Genomic DNA, 24,869 nt, shown 5'->3' with positions numbered 1-24,869 from the left:
TTACATCCGGAACTGTCTTGCGAATGAAACTTCTAAATCCAAATTGGAAGAGACGTCCACAGATGGAGCACACACAAGTACACGCAAACACACACATGGTTCTCTAACACCTGCGGCTCCTGGCCGCAGAGTATCAGCACCCCGCAGCTCCTTCTAGGTACTAAGGTCTGTGGCTACATCTAAAAGAGCCCAAGCCACCACTGGGGATGGGGCGGGGGCAAATACTAACCCCCTCCCCATAGCCATTCTCTTGGCTGGCTGCCAAGAGGCCAAATTTAGAAACCAGCGAGGCAGAAAGTGTGCTGATGGGAAGGTTACAAGCGTCTCAGAGAGCCCCCAAGGAGCCTGTGTCTTGGCTTAGGGGAAAAGTCGGAACTAGGGTTTTCCTTGAATGGATTTTTTTTTTTTTTGAAAGGCCTACACATATTTCGGGACGTATGAAAAGGTGGGTCTCAGGACAGTTCGGGTTCAGAAACAGACTCCGTGCGAACCTACACACCCGTGCAAACACCCCTCACTACTTCAGGACAATTTAGACACGGGAGCTTGGGGGTGGGGGCCAGTGGGGCGAGATGCAGCAAGGTCGCGACCCCTGCCTGTGCCCAAGCACGCCCTTCGGCCCCTGCAATTAGCGCCGGGAGGTCAGGAAGAACTCGGACGCCTCTACCCGCAGCTCAAAGACCAGCAAAGGTGACCCCGGCCCCTCCCGTCGGGTCTCAGACGCCAGCGCAGCCTGGAGCCGATCTTCCCTACGGGCGGGCGGGCGGGCGCCCAGAGGGCTCTGGCCAGTTCCCGCATTCATCACCGTATACCCACCGATCTGCAAGTTGCTCAGCCCTTCAGGCCGCAACAGCTGACCGCTGCCGGGGGCCAAGAAGGCCTGGTGGTTCCGGGAGCTCTGGCCTTCCTTTGTCCCTGCAGACGCGGCCAGGAGAAAGAAAAAAAAAGAAAGAATGAAAACCCCCAAATTAGGAGTTTGTATAGTACAAAAGCGAACACCTCCGCAAAGGGAAGTTGGTTCGAGTTGTGTCTATGTGGGTAGAGTTCGGGGTGGGTGTGGGGTTTCTTTTTTATCTGCTGCTCTTCAATCCAGGTTCCCCTCTCCTGCGTCTACACATTTCTAGCCAGAGAATAAGGAACCACGGTCCTCTCGTTGAATTTCCAAAAATCCCTTGGAAATCTCATCTGAGGCCCAAACAGGGATGAAAGGATTGGCTCTTCTTCCGAAAGGGCTGAGGAGGTGAGGTGGGGAAGGGGCGGGGTGTCCGCGGGGGAGAGTAGGTCAGATTATGGGTGGTTCCGTGAGAAAAGGGGAGCATCGGTGAAGCCCTCAAGTTCCAGACTCCCCAAGTCTCTGGAGTACCCAGTCAGCCACTGTTAGGCAGGGCGCAGTCGTGGGTCAGACAGATAGGTGGCACTCGAAGCCTGAGAGAGAGAGGGAGGGAAAAGAAAAAAAAAAAAAAAGACCCAGGCGCCGGCCCCTTGTAGCCTCGGCAGCCGCCGCCACCACCACCATAAAGCCCGCGGCGAGATTGCGACCGGCGCCAGGTGAGTAATAGGCACAGAAATCCAGAGAGATTGCGAGCGGGTCACCCCCGGTCCATCAGCGCCACAAGAGTTATACATTAACAGCACAATATATAAATAAGATACAGAGGAGATTATAAAGAAGACGAGAAGAAAAGAAGAAAAGAAGGGAGGGAGGAAGCTCTTAGGAGGGGCCCGGGGACAGGTTCGGGCACTATCCCCAAATTTGGGGGATGGAGAAGGGAAAGAGAAAGAGGAAATCTGACTGAGAAAGCCAAACAAATTCTGTTTGGTTTGGTTCCGTTTCTGCTTTTCTCCGCATTTGAAACCCAGCTATTTTCTCCCCAATTTGGGAGCTCGCGCAGCGGGAGGCCGTGAGCCAACTACACACCTTCCCCAAGCGGACGGCCCCGAGTTTTGGTCCAGCGGAGGGCCGGCCTCTCGGGTCCCCTGGTCCCCCTAAGCACTCTCCAGTCACTAGTTTTCTCCCTCCTCCCTAGACGGCTGGCGGGGGTGGGGGGGAGCAATGGGGGTCCCCACGTGCCTAGGCTCGAAAAGGGGTTTTTGCCCACTCCTCCACAAGGTCTAGAGCTGGGTCCTCTTCCAAACCCCGGAGGAGGGAGGGGAGGGGCCCCCCTCGTGACCCGCCGCCGTTCAAGAGGCCTGAAGGTGACAGAGACGTCAGTCCGGGCTGGCGGGCTCCCGGGTGGGGGTTGGGGGGTGGCCGTCAGCCGCCAGGCAGGCTCCGGCAGGGTCTTTGAGTCAAGGCCCCCAGGGCATGAAAGTCCTAAGGGCTAACTGTAGAGAACATTCCCCTTGCCCGCCCCCAGAGGAGCCTGGAGGGTGGGGAGACCGAAAGACTGACAGTGAGTGGCTCCATCTTTTTTTTTTTTATTGAAAGATTCAAAGATAAATTGAACTTCAAAAAGGTAACTTGCCTAACTGCCTTGGCACCTTAAGGTTAAGGAAAGAGTGTGTGGGGGAGTGATGTCAGCTTCCTGGGTAACTTCTGCCTTGGAGGTCCCATGTGGGCTTCTGAATTAAGTGTGCACAACTGTGGGATGGCCTTGTCCCAAGCCTGAATGTCCGTGGGCAAAGAGACACGGCTTAGCCTTTTCCCGTGCCGGATTCGCGGGTGTAAGAATTTTTATTTTGTAACCCATGTCAAAAAAAAAAAAAAAAGGAAGACGAATTAAAACCGAAAACCCTCCCTTGCGCTCCCAGCTTATTGCTGGTCGGATTCCTGTGGGGGGAAAGCCGACTTTGAACACAGGGTAAATCTTCCCCTATTAAAACTGAAGTATATGAAGTTCCTATTTACGAAATTTAATCAGGCCCTTCTCCTCTCCGGCTCCCTAAATTAAAGGGAAAATACTTTCAGATCGATGTGGCCCCCTTCGCAGGAGCAAGGGACTTTTGTTTTTTGCTTTGTAATTTGAGTGACATCTCATTTTGGTTTGCTGGGGGGTGGGGTGGTCTTAATTATTATTTAAAGACGAAAGGAAAGAGCAGGCTGGAAGATCATCCCCCTTCTAGTTTTCCAAGAGACACTCTTGAAGAAACCATTAACACGACTTCAAACTCATTTCAATAGAAATTTATTGAAATTTCACTGATGTTTTTAAGGAGGGGGAGGGATTACAGAAAACTCATCAAGAACTAAACACAAAATATGCCTTCATGGATTTTTTTTTTTTTTTAGTTTTTGCTTTTTTGTTTTGCCTTTCATGGTTGTTTGAATGAGTACCTCTCTGTACACCAATCCAGAACAGCATCAAGATGAATAATAGCAAGAAAACCTCACTTGGATTAGAAGATGCCAGAGCCCAGTGACTTTGAAAAATTAGAACAGTTAAATGGCCGCCTCTGCTCCCACGAACCTCAACCTCTCCCAGGGTGCCAGAGTTTAGGGAATTTCAAGTGGAGCCTGGAAGGGCCAATACCTCCCCAATTTTGGTGAAAATAGGAAACAGTATTCCCAATCCCACCCACCTCCCCCTCCACCAGCTCTTGGACATTAAAAAAAAAATGCAGCCAGCTCTACTTGAAAGCGAGTAGATGGAGGTACAGAAGCCTATGCTTGTTAGTGTGAATTAAGCCATCTCCTGACCTGAATTAAACCAAAAGGCAAAACAAGAATAAAACCTGACAGACACACTCCTATTTACATCCAGCTTATGTACAAGTCAATAAATTAAAGTTTAACTTTCTGAGCGGTCATATTCCACCTATTTACAAGAGATATCAAATAATTACATAAATACTTTGTCCAATAGTCGTGTTTTCCTCTTTTATTATTTCTTTTAAAACCTTGTTATTGCATATACAGTTAAGAGAACTTATAGTCCGACAGGCACACGAAGCCCCTCTACAGCGCTTAGGTAAAATAAACTCCGTTGACTTCACCCCCGCCCCCATCACTTCCCTCTACTCTCACCCCTCCCCCACTTCCTCGGGGTTGCCGATGTGAGCGGGCTTGAGGATGACGGATGATGGGGGATTTTGTTGTTGTTTTTTTCCTTCCGTAAAAGCCAAAAAACATCCAAAATAAAACCCAGAAAACTGTAACATGCAAAAAAAAAAAAAAAAAAAAAAAAAAAAAAAAACCGGTATCCTCCTTTCAAACTTCACGATATTAAAAAGACACGGGATTCCTTTAATATAGACCAGGCCAGGGCAAGGCCTTCTCCCTTCCCCAGCAAAGGTACTCAGCAAATGAGTTTTCAGTCTTCATAGACAGTTCCACGGGACTTCGCTTGTCCCAGTGTGGGGTTGGTTTGTTAGTTTGTTTAGGGAAAATAATTATTTTGTGTTTCCACTTGACACACACACACGAAAGGGGGGGAAGAAAGAGATTCGGGTGTAGTCTCTCAAACACCCACTCTTGTGGCCAGCGGCCTGGCTACCTTGTTCTTCAGCCCCAGCTTCCACACCAGCCTCCACAGAAGTCGCTCTAGAAACAAAAGCCAGTCTGCCCCCCCCCACCCCCGCGTCTCAATGCAGCCTGTTTCCACGGCCCAAGAAGACGAGGCCTGTGGGCTCCAGCGCATTCTCTGGAGAGAGCGTGGTGCTCCTTCCCAGAAAGAATTGAAAGGGTGGGGATCACCCCCACGTGGAAAGCCTGTGGTTTATTTTACATCCAACAAAGTGCACTGGCAGATTTGACCGAACTGGAATGGAGAGACCTTTGGGGGGAGCGGTTTGTTTTGTTGTTTTTTGTTTTTAAGGGGACCCGCTGCAGGACCTGTCCGGCTTGGCTTCCAAGCCACTGACCAGCCGCTGGATGCTCTGCAGTTCACTGGTAGCCGCCTCCTTCTCTGAGCAGAGTTTGGGTGACAAGGACACTGAGCTGGAGGAGAGCGTGGAGGAGCGGCTGTTCAGTTCCGACCCCGAGTCCACGGCCACGGAGGCCGGGCTGGCCGCCAGGGCGGCTGCCTTGCCGTCTAGGGGCCCCGCGGCGGAAGCCATGGATGGTAACGCAGTGGCCAGCAGGCTGCTGCTGTCAGGCACTGGAACGGGGATGGAATATGGACTGTAGCGCAGCCGGGGACGCATGCTGTTCAAGTTGAGGAACGGGTGGCGGTGCACGGAGCTGGAGGCGGCCGCTGAGGAGGCCGCAGCTGCTGCAGCCATGTACGTGTAGGGGTAAGGGAACAGGCTCCCAAAAGGCGACATAGCCAAGCCCTGGGGAAGGAAGAGAAGAAACATGGGCGTCAGAGGATGGGGGATCCCTCTCATCCACCGCCTGCTAGCTGGGGCAAACCACCTCTCTTGGAGGAGTTGGGGGTAGGGGAACAGTACTTTCCACTCAGCTCTGTCACCCTAGGCCACAGATCTCTTGCATGCTAAACCAAGGGGTTAACATACTGGGAACTTCGAAGCTATTAAATCTTCTGCAATATGTCATCCATGGTGCCTGACCCTCGGGGCTATTAGCAAGTTCCCATGAGGGTGACTAGCTGCACCTGTTGAGTGGACTCAGGGAGGGCCTCCACAAAAGGGGCTAGAGTTAAACTCTGGTGCACACATTATCGTGAAATCTTCAGTCTTGTCCTTCTAGATCTTTCCCAAGTAGGAAAAAATAAGGATGATGTGAAAGGAAATGGGAGGGGGGGTTGAAAATGTGTTAATAATTAATATAAAGCCAACAAACCTCTAAGGCTAATGTCCCAGGTGGGAGACTGAGGCAGAAACCCAAACAGAAGCAGAATTTGTACACAAGAGCACAGGGCATGTGCGCTTCCCTTGGAGATGCCTCTACACTTGTCTGTTCAGGCTGACCCCCTTTCACCTGTCACCTGCCTGTCTGGGGGAGACTGGAGGTAAGTTAGAAGTTTAGCCCTTTTTCTAGACTTCCTCCTCCCCCACGGGGGAGGACTGTGTGCCTTTTGGCTCGGGCAAGGGAGACGAATGTGCTCAGACAAAACAAAAGGTCGGAGTAGGCCGAAAAAACCCCAGAGAGGCTTCCCACCGGGTTCAGAGCCTTCTTCGCCCCAGCCTCTCAGTGCCCGGGCACAGCTGTCTGAACCACACACACACACAGGCCTGCCACAGCCAGGACCTCTCTCTCTTTTGACATTTCCCACGTGTGCACAACCCATTAACCCTTTGGAGATAGGCCGGCCTGTTTGGAGTGGGGGTGGGGGAGAAAAGCTTTGAACTAGGTGGAAGGCTGGCTGACTCCAGACCAAATTCTCACCCAGGGAGTCAGCCACTTCCCCTCCCCACACCTCAGTCCCTTCCTGGGGGGAGTAGTGGCTACCAGCCTCCAGAGGAACAAGTTGGCTAGCTAGAAGATGAAATCCAAGAGGTCCGGTGAGGCAGACAAGGCTCAGCTCCACCAGGGGACCGGCTAGCTGTGTGACCTGAGCCAAGGGATTCAACATCTCTGGGCCAGAGATGATACATCAACTGATTCAAACTTGTCACAATGTTAAGTAATGTGGAGCTTGGCCACGCACAGCCTAACCTACCGGAAGCAGTTTAAAGGGGACTTGGTCAGTCAATAAAATAGTACAATGGTTACTAGCATGGTTACTAAGCAAGGGACTGGGATTCAGAGAGGCTGGAGTGAGCCGGGGATGGAAAGGCGGGCAGGAGTATTACCTGGGAGGCCAGGACATGTTGTTGAAGGTGGAAGGGCAGGGTGGCAGCCGATGCCCCGGACAGTCCCTGCGCTGCGGCAGCAGAGGCCATGGCTGTGGAATCTAGGCCGGAGACGCCGGTGGATGCCCCGGATACTGTGGCCAGCAGGGGCCCCATGCCCGCAGCCATGCTGGAGAAGGCGCCGCCCATGGCGAACTGGCCCGGGTGCAAGAAGAGAGGATGCCCGTTGAAGAACTGCTGGCCAGCCAGGCCTGGGGCGAAGCCCAAGCCGGGAAGGGGCCCCTGCGCCAGGTGCGCGGCGGCGTCCGTCTGCACCGACAGTGGCGTGAAGGCGTCCTTGGCGGGCAGCGGACGCACCTCATCCACCTTGACAGCGCCCGGACCCTCTCGTCCGGGGCTCCTGCGCTCGTCGGCTCCCGGGACGCGAGTGCTGGATGAGATGGTGGCCGGGCTGTGGCGCGAATCAGGCGATGCCTTGTCCAGGCGCGCAGTGTCTCGGGCTCGACCGGGTTCCGCGGGGAACAGCTGCGCCCTGGTGGCCGGGCTGCCCTTGTCTCGGCCTGGCTCCTCGGCGGTGGTGGTGGAAATCTTAGCGGCGTCGCAGGCCTCGGGGCCCTGCTCCTCCTTGCTTTCGGCCTCGGCGTCACTTTCAGCTTCGCTGGGACACAAATCTTGGGGAGGAGAGGAAAACGCCAGGGGTAAACCGGCGATCAGTCTTGTTTCCGTTTAAACCCCACCTCCCAGCCCGGCGCGGTGGCGCAATGCCTGGCATGCCACTACTGAGGCATCGGAGACAGGAGGACAGCCTGAAGCACAGAGGGAGACTATCTCAAAAACTAACCGAGATTCCCAATTGGGAGCTTATTGGCTGTGTAACCCCGGTGCAAGCCCCTCTGCACAGTTAAACCCAAGAAAAATCTCAAGGGTTAAGACTCGGCTCAACCTCCTCCAGCCAGGCCCCCAACGCGCAGCTTTTCTTATTGTAATGATTCTCCTTTAAAACAAAACAAAACCAGAAAGAAAGCTCCTACGGAGTCAAAACTTTCTCTCACAGTTCTCCCATTGGATTGCAAATTCGCTTTTTAAAGATGAAAGCTCAGAACTCTGCTGGAATATATTCCTGTCACCTTCAGAGTCTTTGGCTCCCAGGGGGGGTGGAGGTCAGGCGCTTCCACAAATTGGTGACTATTTTGGATTTGTTTGGAAAGAATCCTGACATCTGAATGGGCACAAGAAAAACCTAGCACCCTCCCTCCCCAGGAGCCTTCCATGTTCGCCCCAGTTCCTACAAAGATGGGTGGTGGACCATCAGATCCCTTTTATTTATTTATTTGGGTCTCTCTTCCACCACACCCTCCCTCTGTGGGTGTCCTACCGGACCAAAAAAGAAAGAAAAATGAACCCCACTTTATGTTAAAAGCTTAAATGGATTGAAGACAGAAAGAACTTTCCATTTTATTTCACTTAAAAACAGGTTTCTTCCCGTTGAGAGCTGTCTTTCTAAATAAATGCTACCTGCTCTTTAAACAGAAAACTGGCTCAAGATTCAAACCATTTTTTCTACTTCTACCCCTACCTCCCAAAGCTGATCCCCAAGGGCTCCTCCCCCAGGTCAGCTGTGGCTTTTCCTCGACCACCTCCCCTGTACCAGGTGGCTGAGAATCCCCGGCCTTCTCCCAGCCCAATACATTTTCACCCAGAATTCAGTTGGAGGTTGACCAGCAGCTGGTTATTGTTGATTGGAAAGAGGAGACCGGAGGGAGTTGAGAATAAGGGACAGACAGAGAAAAAGAGGAGTGTTTCAGGTGCTTTGTGCAACTGTCCTTGCCAAGAAAACACACACACACACACACACACACACACACACACACACACACACACACGCTGCATGGGATTATGGGGAAGGTGTTCCAAATTCTCCTATGTTACCCCCACTTCCACATAACTCTTGCTTGCAGCTTCTAGAAGGGTCTGCATCTTCTAAAGTGAATCTGCTGGCTCAGGATCTTTCCTTACTTGGAAGGCCTCAGGGCCAAGAAGACAGAGGATGCCGGGCATACTTACCTTTGAGGTTGGATGTCCCCACCGTGGACACGGCTGGAGAGGAGGCCTGGGCGAAGCAGTTGAAGGCTGCCTGCTCACTGGAGGACTCGTCTGAGGTCCCAGTCTCCTTCTTGTGTCTCTCATCAAACACCCTCATGGACTGCAGGGTGAGCTGCTTTCTGAGATAGAGGCCCACACCCATCATTAGAGAATGCCACATACACTTCCCTTCTTTGTTTTCTTCCCCCCACTTTCCGGAGTGGCATGCACCTCACCCCACTGGCCAACACGAAGTCTGTGAAATGTGCTGGCCCCAGGGTGACCACACAACACAGACCCCAGCATTGTTCTTGACTAGTTTAACTGGGAGGAGGCCTATGCATTAGGAGAGAACTTGGCTTGGGAAATCTTATTTAAAACTTTGGGACAGAGGCTAGAGTTGGCCAGAGACAGTTACACTACTGGTCGGTCTTATTGGGGAGGGGCGTGCTGTGTACACCCAGCTCGCCAAACCCCTGCATGGGCACTAAGATGGGCAGGAAGCATTCATTACATGGCACACGCAACCGTAACCAGTTCCCCAACACATGAATTGGAGTTTAAATTTATTTCAATGCTAGAAATTATTTTTAATGCACAGCCCCAGGGAGATAAACTTAAAAAATTGGTAGGTGATTTTTCTGGATGGTAGAAAATCTTTGAAAAGGGGTGTAGAGGTGCACAGCTTTTTCTCTGGTCTATTTATATAGCAAAAAATGGATGCGGATACCCAGGAATGAAGGAGGAGGGGGGAAGGTGCCCTGGATTTCTCAAGGGGCCTCAGCTCCAGTCTGGTGCTATCTGAGAGACGAGGTTGCAAGACTCAAGAAGAATTTGTGAATGGCTTGGTCCCTTCTTGGGTCTTGCTCAGGACAAATACCAATTAACTAACAATTAATGGGCATCCTTGTCACCTGTTACCCCTGAGACCATTTTCTGGTCAGAACCCCAGCTGTCAACGCCTTAGTTCCCTAAAGAACAAGCAACACAGAATATTCTCTACCTGGGCCACCACAGAGCAAGCGAGAAGACGTTGACTCCCCCACCCAACACACACACACTCAATCCAAGTCTCTTGCACCTCATCTCTAATACTTCCAAGTTCAAGCCCAAGAAAATAACTTCCCCCAATTATCTCCCGAAATTAAAAGTCTCAGCTCACCTTTTTTCTCTCCTGCCGTTCCCAGTGTCCCGAAAACCCTTTGCAAAAGGATTGTTGTCTATTTTTAACTGAGTTATCTAGAGAAAACACACAAGCAAGACAGACTTTAGCTTCACTTTCTAGAATGTTCTAAATGTGCCCCTCCCCCACTCCCCAGTCTCTGTCTCTCCCCTAGAGATGTGACTGCCCAGGGAGTCACAAGGATGGACCAATTAAAAGCCAGAGGGGAGATGGTGGCAGAGAACTAGGAAGGGGCTGAAACATCCAAACAGATTGTAGTAACATTTAACGTTTCTGGGAGCCAAGCAAGGATTCCACACTGAAATTATCCAAAGAAATTCCCTCTTTTGGACACTTTAGATTTAGGCACAGCCTAAAGATCTGAGTTAGTAGGCTTCTGTTTTGATTTATTTTTTAAATACAGCACAGTTAATTATAAAGTATGTTAAAATGCAATTTCCTGCTGCTTTCCAACCCTCATCACATATAGGTATGTACACACACACACACACACACACACACACACACACCCTATACACGAAAACCTTTTCTGTGAATCTAATAAAATTAATTATGGGATTTCGCTACCTTGTACTACAGTGACACCCCCCACACACACACCCCAGGCAAGAGTGGAGTTGGAAGAATTATAATGCTGAGGACTTGCAGATTTAAAAGAAAGAAACATCACTGGTAATATTTGTTTTCATTTATGTTACTTTGTTGTTTTTTCCCCCCACCACCATTAGGTAGAGCAGGACCTCAGCCTCTGATTTGTTTAAAGTCATTAAAGTAACAATCTAATTGATGTAACTTTCACAGGATTCTGGGTCTAAGAGCCAGGCTTGAAGATTGTTATCTTTAAAAATCTCTCTGGTAGATAAACTATGTATCCAGTTACTAGGAGGTAGAAACCTGTGCTTTGGTTTAGAGTCCTGTTCTTTAAAGGATGTCAGACACCAGGTTTTGTATGAGACATGGAGAGGAGCGGGTGGTGACTTAGCATTCACACTAGGAAATGTGACAGGGACCAGGGACTGACCATGAGTTCAAAGTACAAGGTGTTGCCAGGTGAGGTGGACTCTCCCTGAGGTCCAGGGCTCAAGTGAAGAGCCAACAGGGGTCCTCACCCCCTTCCCCACCCACCCACAGTTGCCAAGCTCCATGCTGGGGAACCACCATCAATGGACACTCTTCGCTGGGCCCCTGTGTTCAGTTCCCCTGACCTGCAGGCCAGGAGAACTGCAGGTCCCAGGTGTGGCCCCATTCAGGAGCCCTTTTTAATCCCCAGCTTCAGGCCCAAGGGAGCAAAACCTTAAGATGAACTAGTGAATATGAGATAGTGACTATTCCCACCTTTAAGAGGGAAGCCTCAGACAGCTCAATTAACATAACCCCCTGTATTAGAGTGCATCTTTACACACCACCACCACCACCACCACCACCACCACCACCAGCAGCAAGAGCAAAAGTAATTAAAACCAATCATGTATTCAGGATTTCTGGCTATGAGAGGAGCTCCCATCTCTACTCAGAGTCTCTAGTCAGGGTCCTAGACACTGTCCATCTTAAATTGCTACCTGGTTCCTTTCAGTACTGCATTTTTTTTTTTTTTTTTTTTTTTGGATCCTTCCCCCTGAAGAGGATGAGCTAGAAAACATTAGGAGACAAGCCCCTGGGGCCCCAGCAGGGACTGGAATAGCAGTTTAATACAAGTTTAAGAGTCCCAGCTGAGAGGGGAGTTTTGCACCTCCCACCCCCACCCCACCCCCCTCCCCAGGAATCAGCCTTCTCTCCCCAAGAAGGTCAAATCACACAATGAAATTCCAGACTTTCTGTCCAATGCCCTAATAACTTTCTCATTGATAGCAAGCAAGCTTAAAGGGGTAGAGGAAAATGCCCTGTGGGTTACCTTGTCATTTTGGTAGGCAGTCACGGCAATGAATTCCGTTTCCGGGAACAGGTATGTGCGAAATGTACTATAAGGCAGCTTCAAAATATCATTGGCTCTGACGATGTGGAACCGGGGCTGGTACTTATGCATAGAGTTGAGTATGGTCTGTAGAGTGGGGGAGGGGGGGATGACGACGACGACGACGACACATGCACATTAAAAGAAAGAAAGAAGGAAAATGATTTAACAGGACAAATGAGATCTCAGGTCCCCTGCCAAGCCGACATCGTGTCCCCACTGTTGGGTCCAAAGCCCCACCTCCTTGGGTACATTTCACACCACAGGATCTATCTTCTGGAGACTTTCAAATTGTTCCTCAGCTTCTAAAGCGTGCCCCCCCACCCCACCCTCACCATCTACATATTCATTCGTACCTTGAACCCTAGCCTACCTGGGTCCCAAAACTATAATTCCCCTGCCACGTTGCGTGATCGCTTGGGAAGGCCAAAGTCTTAAAAGATAGAGAAAAACATGCATTTTAATTTACAAAATGATTCAGTACTTTTAAGCGCCCACTAATTGACAAGCCCAATCCACTTAAGGCCTTGAGAGGCTGCGCTCTAGAGAGGAATATTTATGCCCTAATCAAATCAAGGGCTTCAAATGCAATCCCTGTCCGCTTTAGATATTTCCGAACCATTCGCGTCTTCCTGGGCCTAATCTTTCTGCTTATCCCTCGCTTATCACTTTGTTTATTCTATTGAAATGCTGGGGAGGGGCAGAGGACAGGCAAAGGTCCCCTGGCCTGACTTTCACAGGCGACTCAAGTCTATCCTTAAAGTCTGTAAGCACATTCACTCACGGAATCCACATGCATTCCCCAGGACACACACACACCGTTTCTCTCTTAACACCACAGATTGAAGCTTGTTCCTTTTACACCTGACTTTCACCCAAGCCCAGATCACTTTCAGCAAAAGAAAATACACTTTAAAAAAATGTAGTCACAGCCTTGGACCAACACAGTAAAGGCTTCGAACTTTCAACTCGCCCAAGATATGGCGTGGCTGATTTCAAAGAAATAAAATAATATTTCTAAGCAAAATGAACCCTGTCCAAGTACAAAACTTTAAAAATTGATTCATAACTTTTTATTCCTAGTATTACTCTACACGTCCAGGTCCAGCACCCACCCAGGACACCTATTGCTATTCCGGTAAATTCTTCTAGAATGTCAGGCCTTCCATTATCCAGGAAGCAAGACACCCCCCATCCCCCCAATCCCGAAATCCACTCTGCAACTAGGTTGCAAATTGAACAAAGTTGGCTATGTGTGGCAACCAGCAGCCAGAGAGGGGTCTGGGCCCAAATTCCGTTTACCAGGAAGCCATACTTCCCGGAGAATCTTACTGATAGTCAATGAAACTTACAAATCCGTGTTTATCCGATATGTTGTTGGTGAGTTTCAGTTTGTGGAAAGTGACGACTTTGGACATCCACTGCTCCCCTGTGGCGGGGCTGTCCGGGTGTATGTACATTCTCTTTGGCATTTCGGGGTCCGCCTTACCGGCCACCATCCACCGAGAATTGTGAAATTTGTATCGGCAGTCGTCAGCAGCTATAATGTCCATCAGTAAAATATACTTGGCTTTTTTATCCAGCCCAGAGCACCTCACTTTAAATGGAGGGAACATTCTCCTACAAAGAGCAAAGCACAAAAAAAAGGGAAATAAATAAATAAGATGGGGTAAATGGCTCAGGACCTCGGACTTGGCTTCCAAGCTGTTTGGCACCATCTAAAAGCATAAGGCTTTCTGCCGGGACCAGGGAGTCTGTAAGGCAACTCTGAGTCAAATTGTTTACTTCCACACTGACATTAAAAATGCTCAATTTCCCATTGTTTTTCTACCCCAAGCCTCAAGTCAAATTAATTACAGCAACCTCTTGTCTCTAAAAGGACCTACTATTTCTTTAAAAAAAAAAAACAAAAACATGTTTGCCTGTGTGGCTGTTTAGATTGCCCTCTGTAAAGAGGAATGAATTCTTACCTAAGTTTTCTTTCTTTCTTTCTTTCTCAGTGTATCTAGTTTGAATCAGCTAGAGGTAAGTAGGGCTCTAAGAAACAGTGGTTAATAAAGGTTAGGTTCTTCCACTCTCCCATTGATGAGAAAACATTAAAGCTTATCGAGGAAATAAATACCCAGTTACGGCGTGAACGGGTAAGCCCGAGGCTGGCAGAGTATTACAGTGAGTTCTCAGAACGGAGGTTGGAGGCAGGCAAGCACCCAGGCCTGGTAACCCATCCGTGATTTAAGCTATAAACCGCATTCCTCTACTCTGTAGGCCACTGCAAGATCCTGCTGTTTAATCTCACAGAAGTGCTGGCTTTCTGTACTTTTGACTTAAAAGGAAGTACTCAGTTATGAAAACCAACTAAATGTCTTGTGGGTTGGAGAAAGATCTGAGGCCAAACTTCGGCCTCAAGTAGTTTGGAGGGAGACGGATAAGTGGGGGGTTTTATTTTCGTGCCCTCTCAACTGGTATCCTGATAAACCTCAATACTACAGACATTTTTTTCTTTTCTTCAAACAGTGGTTTTAAATGCTGGTCCTGGGGTCCTCGCTTAGAAGCTTGTTTCGGTCAGGCAAGGACGCCAAACGTTATGTAAAGTATTAATATTCAAACACAAAAACAGGGCACACAACCTCCTGGGTTCCTTGGGTCTACACACATAACCTTAATTATCAAGAGTGCCTGCTCTGCTCGCTTGTCCCAGGACTTGCAGACCTGCTAGAGGGCAATGGGAAAGGAAACCCAAACGTCCTTCGCCCTTCCATTGATTTCTCTCTGTCCCAGACCAGGCAGGTTTAGGCCCCCTTCAGCGCCAGTAACTAAGCTGAAGGGGAGAAGAGGCCGGGGAGACTACCGTACAAGAGGGGGCTGTAAGTGTCTGTCCTGGGAAACACAACCAAACAGACAAAAAACGAAACAGAAATAAAGATATTTTAGAATGGCTTTACAAACGGGATTTCTGCAACAGGGTGCTTTTCTCGATTGCTGCAGAAGTCAGCGTGCGAGACCTTCAAAGGAAAACACCCTCTATCCTGTAGGGAACTCGGGATACAGGTCCCCAAGAACCCTGCAGTGGGCCCAGGTAGGCTGAAATATCCTGACCCTCAGGCAGGGCCCAGGAGTCTCTACAATTTTTTTTGTGGGGGTGGAGGGGTCGGGGGAGAGGAAGTTTTCGTCCTAAACGTAACAATCAGGTAGAATCTACGGTTTTTAGAGACAGACAAAAGACATGAAAAACTTTAGATCGTTTGGGGAGGAGGATCCCCACTGATCTCTTACCTCCCCGACTTCGTAATGACCATCTCTGTACCCCGCTTGTGAAACTGGTCCCAAAGTTCCTTGGCCTCCAGGTGCACTTTGGGGTCGTCTTCCACGTCCTCTTCGGGTTCCATGGTCTTCAGAGGCCTCAGATGTGCCTGGGGTCCCAGGGATGAGAAAGGAATGCCGGTCTCCGCGGCCCCCACCAACTGATCCATGATGGGCTTGGCCAGGGCTCCCGGCAGGGAAAGCGCTGCAGCGCCGTTGGGAGGCAGCGTTAGCGCGGGGAAGAAAGGCGGCTGGTGGCCCAGCACCGCGCTCATGGCGAAGTCCGGCGCCCGGTGAGGTAGGAACGGATGATAGGCCATGCTTGTCCCAGGGATAACCGGATCTCTCATGGAGAGGCTCATCCACTCCAGACAGGGAACCAGTCCGCAGCTGCTGGCTTGGCTCCGCTTTTGTGTTTGCTTTTCAAAAACAATAAAAAAAAAAAAATTCAACAGCAACACATAGTTTTGTTTTGTTTAAAATTAAAAAAAAAAAAAAAGGAACAAATCAGAACTAAAGCCTTTGAAAGGGAAGGGGGAAGTGTCTTTGGGGGAAGAGAACGCGGCTTTTAAAGAGGGCACGGAGGCGACAGCTCGGGAAACATTGCCGCTGCAGGGGCTGTCCTGGCGCGTGGAGTGTGTTTGAAAAGCCGCTCCTGGAAGTCGGTTTCAGTAGGGCGAGCGGCGAGCAGAGGCTCGACTGGCGCCCGAGCCCTGTGGCTTAGCTGGAAATAGACACACAGCCTTTTCCCGGGGTGGCTCCCCGGCTCCCACGCTCTTTGTTGCCAAAGCGCAAGGTTCTCCGAGACTTTCTTTCTTTTTTTTTTTTTTAAACCTTTTTTTCGTCTCCTTCCCCCGCCCCCTAGCTCTTCTCTGGCTTTCTCGCAGGAGGCGTCTTAGTTGAGCTACATAGACTCTTGCTTTCACAGGCAGCGAGATCAAGGGGGAGGAAAAGTCTCTCCTTTAAAAAAAAAAAAAACTGATTTAAGCCCCCTTTCCAGCGACGTTATCAAAACTCGTAACTACGAAGCTGGCTTCGGTTCGCGCTCCTCCTCTTCTCTCTGGCTCCGAGCTGCGCGCAGTGTCTGGGTGGTGATCCGAGGAGTTCCTGCGATCTTCTGCCTCCGGGACTCGGCTGTCTTCCTTATGCTAAAAAAACGTGAGCGAAATCGCTTTCCTAAAAATAATAAATTAAAAAAAAATCAGCGTCCGGGAGCGCAGGGCGAGCGAGGATCGAGAAAACGGGTGCAAAAAAAAAAAAAAATAGGAAAGGAGGAAGAGACGGGAGTGATTGGGAGCTGGAGTAGGCGAGTAGAGGGAGGGAGAGAGAAAGAGAGTGAGCGAGCACCTCGCCACCCTCCTCCGCCTCTAGAATTCCCCGGGCGTCTGCTCGGCGGCTCTGGACGGTCGGGCTGCGCTGTGGGCTGCGGGAGCCCGAGGCTTGTTGATTGGCTCTTTGACGCTTTCGGACCAATTGTGTGGCTGCATAGGCGTGGTTTTCACAGGTCGAGTGCTGGGGGAATAGAGCCGAGTTATAAAAAGAAGGTGTCGGAAACTGGAACGTCGCTGCGCAGCGCGGTACTACGGCCTGTCCTGCGTTTATGTCAACATGATCAGAGGGGAGGGCGGGGAGCCACCAGGGCGCCGCGCGCGCACCAAAGTCGCCTCTAGGTGGCTGTTCCAGAAGAGAGTTCTCAGCAGCCAGAGGAGCTCGCCCCGGCTCCTTCTCAGCTCAGCCCACGTCTGAAAGGCCTCAGCCATCCAAGCCCCGGGGATCCGGGGAGGAGGCAGGGCTAGGGAGGAAGGGGGAGGGAGCGAGGGCGGGAGTCAGGCAGCCTGCCCGGCAACCGAGGCGCCGAGCAGGGGCGCTCGCCTCTCGCGCGCTCCGAGCGCTGCAGCTCAAGCCCGCTGCCGCTTCTCTGTGCAGATCTGCAGCTTCTTCCCTTTGCCGGGCCCCGGGCTAGCCAAGCCGGCCGCGGAGCCTCCCATTCGGCCAATGCGCGTGAACAAAAGCTCCAGGCTTGCGCGGCTCTGCAGCCCCACGTGGAGACGCCTAGCCGCCTCTAAGTCCAGTCCTTTAGCTCGCGCGCCCGGGTACTCCGGGTTCCCAAGCTACGGGCGCATGGGATCCCACAAATCTTCCTCTCTCCCCGAAGCGTGCTCCCCACCCGCAGGCACGTCAGAGACCCACACGCCCCCTGGGTGTCTGTACCTGAACCCGCGCCCACACACTGGGACCGAGTCCCACGCGGAAAAACACACGCAAACACGTACAAGGCCTGCGCGCCCGGCCCAATCTAAACTCGCTCTGCTATATGGACTACGGTTTTTTTTGTTTGTTTGTTTTTCTTTCGTTTTTTAAAAATGTATTTACTGACCCTTTTGAGCCCCGTCCTCTTCCATTCGAATGCGGATACCAGAGTTCCACCCGGATGGGGGTGTGGGTGTAGAGAGAACGAAGCCGCTGGAACAAGTGAGTGCAGGGACCGCAGGCCTGACTTCTTCAAGCCTCTGTCCTCACCTCCGGGCCAGCTCGGCGGGGAGCTGCGGACCTGGGTGAGGAGAGTTGGTTGGGGGAGGTGCACCAGTCTGGTATCTTCCCTAGGCATCGCACTTATCTCTTGGTGCCTCGATTCCTTCTCCACCCCGGGGACTTATCTTGGCCGAAGTCGGGGGCGAATTTGTAAAACAAACCGTGAAACGCACCCCTCTACCCCAGAGGTCGGGAGACTGGGTCCCTGCTCATCCCAGGGTGGGGAGGGAGGCAGACTGACTGCTGGGACTTTGATCTGGTAACCCTGTTACCGCAGCCCTTGCTGGGGTCAGAGGAGTCCCCGCCAAACCCATAGTCCTTGAAGGTGGAGGAGCTGGGCCACCCCAGTTTAAGTAGAGGGCAATCTTTGCAGATTTTTTTTTTTTTTTCGTTTTCCTGGGACAAGACCTTCTTTGCCTGGAGAGGGAACAGAAAAAGGGCTGGTTTCCAGGCCTAGAGATTAAATTTTGAGTGTTTTTTGTGTGAACCATTTGCGCCTAGATTTTTCCCTTGAGGATCCCCCTATCCCAATACACCCTCTCCAACTGCAGGTCCGAACTGGCAGCTGCTGGGTGAATAGGCAGTTCCCTCTCCCAGATAGGGAAGAACGTTTGAGGCCACGAGCTTTTCCAGTCTCGCATATTTTGATGTACAAGGTTAAGAGCGTTCGGCGCCAGCCCTGAGTTTTCCTGATGCGGCCAATGAGAACAGAGTCGTTCTGTGAACTTGGTCTGACTCGCCATCTCGCCCCCTTTCTTTCCCCTTCTTAGCGGTCTGTCTCCTGTGTCCACGGGTCCAGAAGGAAGGGAGAGGGGGGGAGAAACGAAAGAGAAGGTGATACCCCAGGCGGTGGCTCATAACACCCCTTCCCCGGTCTCCTGTTCCAGATCACCGAGGGTGCAAGAGGCCAGGCCAGGCCCCTCTCTGCACGGGCCACGGAGGTCACCGCTGATTCTCTGCAAGCAGGAGGCTCCCCTCCCCCTCCGCGCCTGGCCACTCTAGCCAGAGCAGCCCCTAGAACCCAGAGATCCGCTTTGCCTGCTAACCTCGGTGCGCCCGCGTGGAGTGCAGGAAAATAATTGTGGTGTGTTTGACCCTTCCTGGTCACCCACGCGGTGCCCTAAGGTTCCACGGGCTAGCCAGAGAGACCTTGGCAACGGATACCCAGCCTTCTGGCCTCGGGGGTCTGCCCTGCAAACGCGAGGCGAGCTCGCTGACTTTGCATGCAAATATCTGGCCTTGTTTTTTTGGCTCCGGCGTGGACCCAGAGCAATTTCTGACCCTCACGTCACCCCCCACACAAACACCCTTCAGTCGCCTATTTTTGACTGTAGCTCTAGCTTAACCCTGGGGTCACCCCAGTTTGCCGCTTCTGGCTTCCAACCCTCACTCCAGTGCGCTAGGGAAAGGAGGGCGGGGGGGGGGGGCGGGGGTGTGTGTGTGGAGGAAAGTTTGCGGGATTCTGAATCGAAAATGTCTACATGTTGCTAATGGTCTACAAACTTCCGCCAATTACGACTGACCTCCCAGACGCTGCCCCTGGAGGCTCGTGTTCTGTTAGGGAGGCCGAGGCGATGGAAGAAGGATCAAAAGCCAGAAGGTGCGAACTCCTCTTCGTCTTTGCGTGCCGCCGCGCCCCCCTCCTAGTGGGTGATAAACCCACTCTGGCGCCGGCCGTGCGCTGGGTGATTAATTTGCGAACAAACAAAAGGGGCCTGGTGGCCACTGCATTAGGGTTAAACATTGGCCAGCGCCTTCCTCCGGCTTATGGCAGGCCTGGCCTCCCGGAGAAGCCACAAGGTTAGCGCGCCTTGATCCCCCTCGTGAGCCTCCAGCGGCTGACCCTCGGTGCGGGCTCATTCTCTTTCTAGACTCATTGATTAAATTTAGCCAGTTTTTTTTTTTTTTTCTACAGACCTGGGGAAAGAATGGAATCCGGTGTCCCTAGAAGAAATGCGCCCCCCCACACACACACCTTTAGCGATAGGACGTTTTTTACCCCCTTTGCACTATAGGGACTGGGATTTTGAACAAGATAAAAAACTTTGCAGCTTTTGAGGCAAAAGAGGAGATACGGGGCTTCAAAGTGTGTGTGTGTGTGTGTGTGTGTGTGTGTGTGTGTGTGTGTGTGTGTGTGTGTGTGTGGTGGCGGGGGTGAGACAGGAATCACACGCCTCAGCCAACTGTCCCGGCGGCGGCAGGCATTAGCGAGCCCCAGAAATAGGAAGGCGTCTCTGCAATATTCCATTTTCCCTGTGGCACCTCCTGCCTCACACTCTAAAGGGGACACACTGACCCTTTGTGACGGAATGGTGTTTATCTGAAATTTACACACGCACACACACACACACACACACACACACACACTGCACGCAGCGGAGAGGGGAAGGAGAGGGTGTGGGTGGGGTGGTTGGCTTCGGTAACTTCTGCTTTGCTTGCGTGAGGTCTGGCGGGGACTCGGTGAGAGACACTGTTACACTCTTAAACATTCGCCCTCGGTTCACCATGCAGCTTTATTCAGTATGAGGTGTCGCTACATTGGACGTCTTGTTGACAGGAGAGCAAGGAGCTTCACCTGGGGAGTCCGAGGCCTGATTATGAAATTGGAAGAAGTCAAGATTATTAACTTGACGGGGGAAGGCGTTCTTGGTAGTCTGGCAGGGTGGAAATGGCTTTTTGGGGCCCTGATGCCCTGGCTGATTTGATCCTGGGGTCTCAGCCTCCTTTTCCATTCTCCCATGGAGAGAGGAGGTTTCCTTATAGTAAGCCTTATGGTCCAGCCTGGTCTCTTTGGACACCTGGACTACCTTAACCCTTCAGGTCCCCTCCCCACTAGCACCACTTATACACACTTGAGGGCTCCTGTCTACTTCAGCTGCACACTTTTCGTCTTAGAAGAAGCCTGGATATTCAAGGTCTTCCTTATCTCTGGTTCCCCCAAACTTGCTGGAAGAGCTTGGTTTTCTCTGGGCTGGGGGCTTGGTCCCTTCGGGAAGGGGCACATTATTTTTCTTGACACTTTGTCAAGGCAGAAAATACCACCTCACTCTTCTTTCCCTCCCTCTAGCTTCTCTGTCTTTCCCTTCCTCCCTCTCTCCCTCCCTCCCTCTCCCTCTCTTCCCTCTTCTTTTTCCTCCTTCCTTCTTTTCTTTCTTTCTTCTTTTCTCCCTTCCTTCCTTTCTTTCTTTTCTTTCTTTCTTTCTTTCTTTCTTTCTTTCTTTCTTTCTTTCTTTCTTTCTTTCCTGTCTCCCTCTTTATCTCCTGTCTCTGTTCCTGTCCACTCTGAGTTCTTTGAATGCACACATGTGAGCTTTCTCTACATTTCCTTGCATGACCCTGTTTTTCTCATCCTCGTGAATCTCATGTTCCATTTCTCTCTCTCTCTATCACCCAGCTCTTGCTTCTCTTGTTTCCTTATGGGTTTTAGTTTTTAATTTGCTATCTTGTCTACTATTTCTTTCTTTCCCTTTTCCCTGGCTGTCTTGGGTCTTTCTAAATTCCTCCCGTTATTCTACGATGCACCCCTCCCCCGCACCCCCCTTTTCCAGTTACCTTGACAGACTAGAGGGACCTCTTCCCCCGGATCCTAACAAACACCTTTGCCTCCTTGCTTTGGCTGGGAGAGATGAAAACACTGGCTTGGCCCATTAGCTTTTACCTTTCTTCTTCTCTTCTTAACTTCTAGGACAAGAGCTCAAGGTGAGGGGCTGCAGGCCAGGCTCTAAAGCCCAGCTCCTCCTCACTACTTGCTCCACCAGGACATGGCTTTCCTGTAAGGCGTTTTCCTCTGTCCTCTGACATCCTTTTAAATTATTGATCACAGAGTACAAGAGTCTGAGGCAGTGAGTGAGATAGACAATGGTCAGCACTCTCCAGGCTTGCGTGGGTGCCGGTTGATTTGTGCTGTTTCTAGGGTGTGATTCTTTATGTATTTATTTACTCCGTGTTTATCATACCTCCTGTTAATGTAGATATGGTTCTGGCAGAGATTTCAAGCTCCCCATTATTCTTATTAGCACCCACTTCCCATCAAAGAGGATCATCTCCGCAAAATGGTGAATTTGGACACAGCTAGTAATCCAGATAAGCGGACATGGGCGCAGTAAGGAGGGAAATGAAGGTAGCTGGAGAGATGATGCTTCTTACACATCTTCGAATGCTTCCCACTTGAGAAAAGGGACTGATTGCGGCTTCCTAATTTCAAGCCCACTAGCATCTTCTAGATGTGTGTGTGTGTGTGTGTGTGTGTGGTTTTACCCAATTTTTTAAAAAGGTAACACAATGGATATTACTTACTCTAGCAGAAATGAATTCACAGGGAAAGAGCTGGGAATGTTTTCTTTCCTTCTTTCTTTCTTATTTTAATCTAACCTAGAATCTTACAAGATACAGGCCAGAGCTGACTCTTAGCCCCTAGGCATTTTGATCACCCCACACCTCTCTTTCTTCAATACCATCTTTCCAGATTAGGATGTAAACAGTTCTTCACTGATCCATGCATGCCAGTGTGTGTGTGTGTGTGTGTGTGTGTGTGTGTGTGTGTGTGTGTGGCCTTTTAAGAGAATGAAAGGAAAACCAGCACATGCTCCAGCCTTCACCTGGAGACTGGAGGTGGCATTCAGGAGAGCTCACTTTGTCTTCCTTCCTCTGGTGTTGCTTCTGTCATTAAATGCCAGGGTTATGGAGGTCTTGGAGTCTTACCCCCTGGGAGCAGATGGGGCAGAGGGGACCAGAGAGGACTGTAAGGGAGAGAGCATGGCGAATTCAATGGCTGCTACTGTCAGGAAGGTTGACAGGCCCGAGAAAGATGCGTGCCTCCAAATCTGCTGAACTAACTGTCCCCTGGTTGCCCGGGACACGTTTTCTTAATCTGAACACAATATCTATTACTGTGCTCCCCCCCTTTTCTGGGTTTCAATTATACAGGGCCAGAGCTCAGAGTTCATGGGTGCCCAGAGCTACTTCATTTATCTCTCAGCAGGACAGGAAGGAAAGCAGCAGAGGGTCTTATGTCCTCACCCAGCTTGCCCAGGGACCCAAAGGTAAGGGCTGTGTGACCACAGAGCAGGATAGTCTGTGACACCAGGAAAGCCCCCAAAGATGGAGTTGTATCCTAGGGTAATCACAGCTTCAGGAATGAGATGGGCACAGTCATCTGAAGGGTCCCACTAAAGACCCATCTGGTCTTTCTCCCTTGCATTTTGCCTATGAAAATCATCATCATCATCATCATCATCATCATCATCATCATCATCTTTCCCAAAGTTATCTTTTTGTAGTCCTGAGGCAAAATAGTTGTGAGCCCTGGTTTGCTGATATGCCTGGCAGGTAGGGGCCTGGAAAAATGACTTAGATTTAAGATCCTCCGTATTCCAGGCCTGCCTTGTGCAGAAACAGCTCTCCCAAAGCCAGACAAACTGGCCATACTTACTCCTCACAAACACAGAATCAAGCAGCAGCCCCAGGTCACCTTCGATGTCTATGCCAATGGACACTGTTCAGCAAGGGGAGAGTCACATGCAGATCTTGGATGAGACTTAACCCCCTAACAATGTTTTTCACACATGCTCCCCCCCCCCCCCCGCAAGAACTAGGGTCCTCTACAATGTGTTGTTATTTTCACCTGGCCACCCCATCTTGCCAGTGTGCACACTCGGCCCTGTGTATTTTAGCTGCCCTACATTTCGTGTGGTTTGGAAGGAATGACCAGTCCCCACTGGAGGCCTTAGACAAGATCCTAGAATCCCTTAAAGGTTTTAGCTGGTTTGAGGTTTGAATACACACATACACACAGCCTAGAGAACTTTCTCATGTCTTCCTTCTTGGGGGAGGGGGGTTGTCATTTATCTTTTAGAGGAAGAAGAGGGAAATGGATCCATAAGAGAATGTTGGGACTTGTGGGGAAAACCCATAGATTCCGTCTCCTGCAGCTGAGAGGAACCTGTGCGCTCTTTCCGTCTCCTCCCTAGGGAGAGTCTGTGGGTGAAGCAAAGCACCCCAGAAGCGACTTTCAATAGTTTTCGTCGAAGGTGGGGGGCTTTACCGAAGCCCCCCCACCTCCTTACTCAGGCTCCCAGCTCGGTAGGGAAGGTACACCGGACTCGGTGCAGATGCAGGCCTTGCCGAACGCGGTCCCAGAAAACACTCCGTCTCGGATTCCAGCTACACCCGAGGGTGGAGCCGGGGGCCTTGGCTCTCTCCCCAAAAGCTATTTTGATACGTAGAGGGGCCACAGCACCTAGCAGGCCTTCCCCAGTGCCTCCGATCGCGACGAGGTCCAGATGGGCCAGGGAACCCGCACAGGTGACTAGCTGCGCAGTTTACCTGCTGGTCCCTACAGCCGCGGCGCAGCCGGCACCAGCTCTCATCAGCCTGGTAAACTGGTCTCTTTTTTTTTAAATCCTTGGGAACAAAAAGCGACATTGCAGTGATACAGTGGGAAGCCTCCCCCAAAGACTGTTATCATTTTTTAAAAAATCATTTATTTCAATTGTTTTCCCCTTTTCTTGTTTGACTCCAACCTCCGCTTGCAAAGAACAAGTCGGGGTTGAGTGGGAAATATCTTGCAGGATGGGGAGGTGCGATAATTAAAAGAAAATATTGGAAGAAATACAGGATCTCCGGGCTCTCAGAGTATTGGATAAGCAACCATCCCGTGGATAGAGACGAACTGGGGTCGGGAGAGAGCCGAATGAACCGCAGAGTGGGGGCGAGCAGGGAGGGAGCGTCCTTGCCCCGCTGCTGCTGCTGGGTGCTTTTACGTTTCTTGTTTTTGTTTTTTGGAGGCCGCTAATTCTAGAAGCAAGCCATCCTTACAGCCGGAATCCCAATAGTTGCTGTATAGACGCCCCTAGATCCGTGCTCTCTGGCCCCCACCCCCACCCCAGCCAAAGGTGCGGAGAGAGAAGGGAGAAAGGGCCGCCGCCCCTACTTTTGGCTTTGCTTTTGAAACATCTCGTGGTCTTCCGTCCGAGGTCTCCACGTGTCTGATGGTGCCTCCAGCTTGGTTTGGGAAGGGGGGCAGGGATGGCTGCTCTAATTACCACCGAGCTGGGTGGGGGTGGGGCGGGGGGGATTGTCTCTTTTCAGCTAGGCCTTGATGGGGGTGCCGGGGACGCATTATTAAACCCAGACGCACGGGGTTCAGGAGTTGGGGCCATGAGGAAAAGATTTACAATTAAACCAATT

General features: G+C 51.0%; 1 protein-coding gene and 1 long non-coding RNA gene across 3 annotated transcripts in view; one reads left to right on the top strand and one right to left on the bottom strand.

The window, feature by feature from the left end:
• Positions 1–3,109: 3,109 nt before the first annotated feature.
• Tbx3 (T-box transcription factor 3) lies at positions 3,110–18,366 on the bottom strand. Of its 2 annotated transcripts, XM_006970797.4 has the most exons (9): positions 17,527–18,366; positions 15,123–15,568; positions 13,202–13,469; positions 12,223–12,282; positions 11,790–11,936; positions 9,878–9,954; positions 8,698–8,855; positions 6,634–7,304; positions 3,110–5,211 (listed from the first exon to the last, which is right to left on the bottom strand). In XM_006970797.4, exons 1-9 carry the CDS (start codon positions 17,755–17,757, stop codon positions 4,750–4,752), a joined length of 2,520 nt encoding a protein of 839 aa, XP_006970859.2. In that variant the 5' UTR covers positions 17,758–18,366; the 3' UTR covers positions 3,110–4,749. The 2 variants fall into 2 exon arrangements, with proteins under 2 accessions (XP_006970859.2, XP_006970860.2); XM_006970798.4 differs by lacking the exon at positions 12,223–12,282 and having other exon boundaries at positions 17,527–18,347.
• LOC121825321 (uncharacterized) overlaps positions 16,653–24,869 on the top strand; it is a 35,542-nt gene continuing 27,325 nt past the window's right edge. Inside the window, exon 1 of the long non-coding RNA XR_013047701.1 lies at positions 16,653–17,621. This is a non-coding gene — a long non-coding RNA (uncharacterized LOC121825321). The remainder of the gene's footprint in view (positions 17,622–24,869) is intronic.

This window comes from Peromyscus maniculatus, chromosome 23, assembly GCF_049852395.1.
Source record: "Peromyscus maniculatus bairdii isolate BWxNUB_F1_BW_parent chromosome 23, HU_Pman_BW_mat_3.1, whole genome shotgun sequence".
Taxonomy (NCBI): Eukaryota; Metazoa; Chordata; class Mammalia; order Rodentia; family Cricetidae; genus Peromyscus; species Peromyscus maniculatus.
Note: the sequence above shows the minus strand (reverse complement) of the source record. Positions and strands in the feature narration are given on the sequence as shown.

What these genes read in the sequence shown, in the direction of transcription:
- Tbx3 (XM_006970797.4), bottom strand. Translation starts at nt 17,757, where the DNA reads ATGCCTAGGGAAGATACCAGACTGGTGCACCTCCCCCAACCAACTCTC. An exon ending in AGAGGACGGGGCTCAAAAGG is followed by an intron (nt 15,569 to 17,526) that starts GTCAGTAAATAC and finishes GTTTTTGAAAAG; the next exon opens with CAAACACAAAAGCGGAGCCA. An exon ending in AACGGCAGGAGAGAAAAAAG is followed by an intron (nt 8,856 to 9,877) that starts GTGAGCTGAGAC and finishes CCTCTATCTCAG; the next exon opens with AAAGCAGCTCACCCTGCAGT.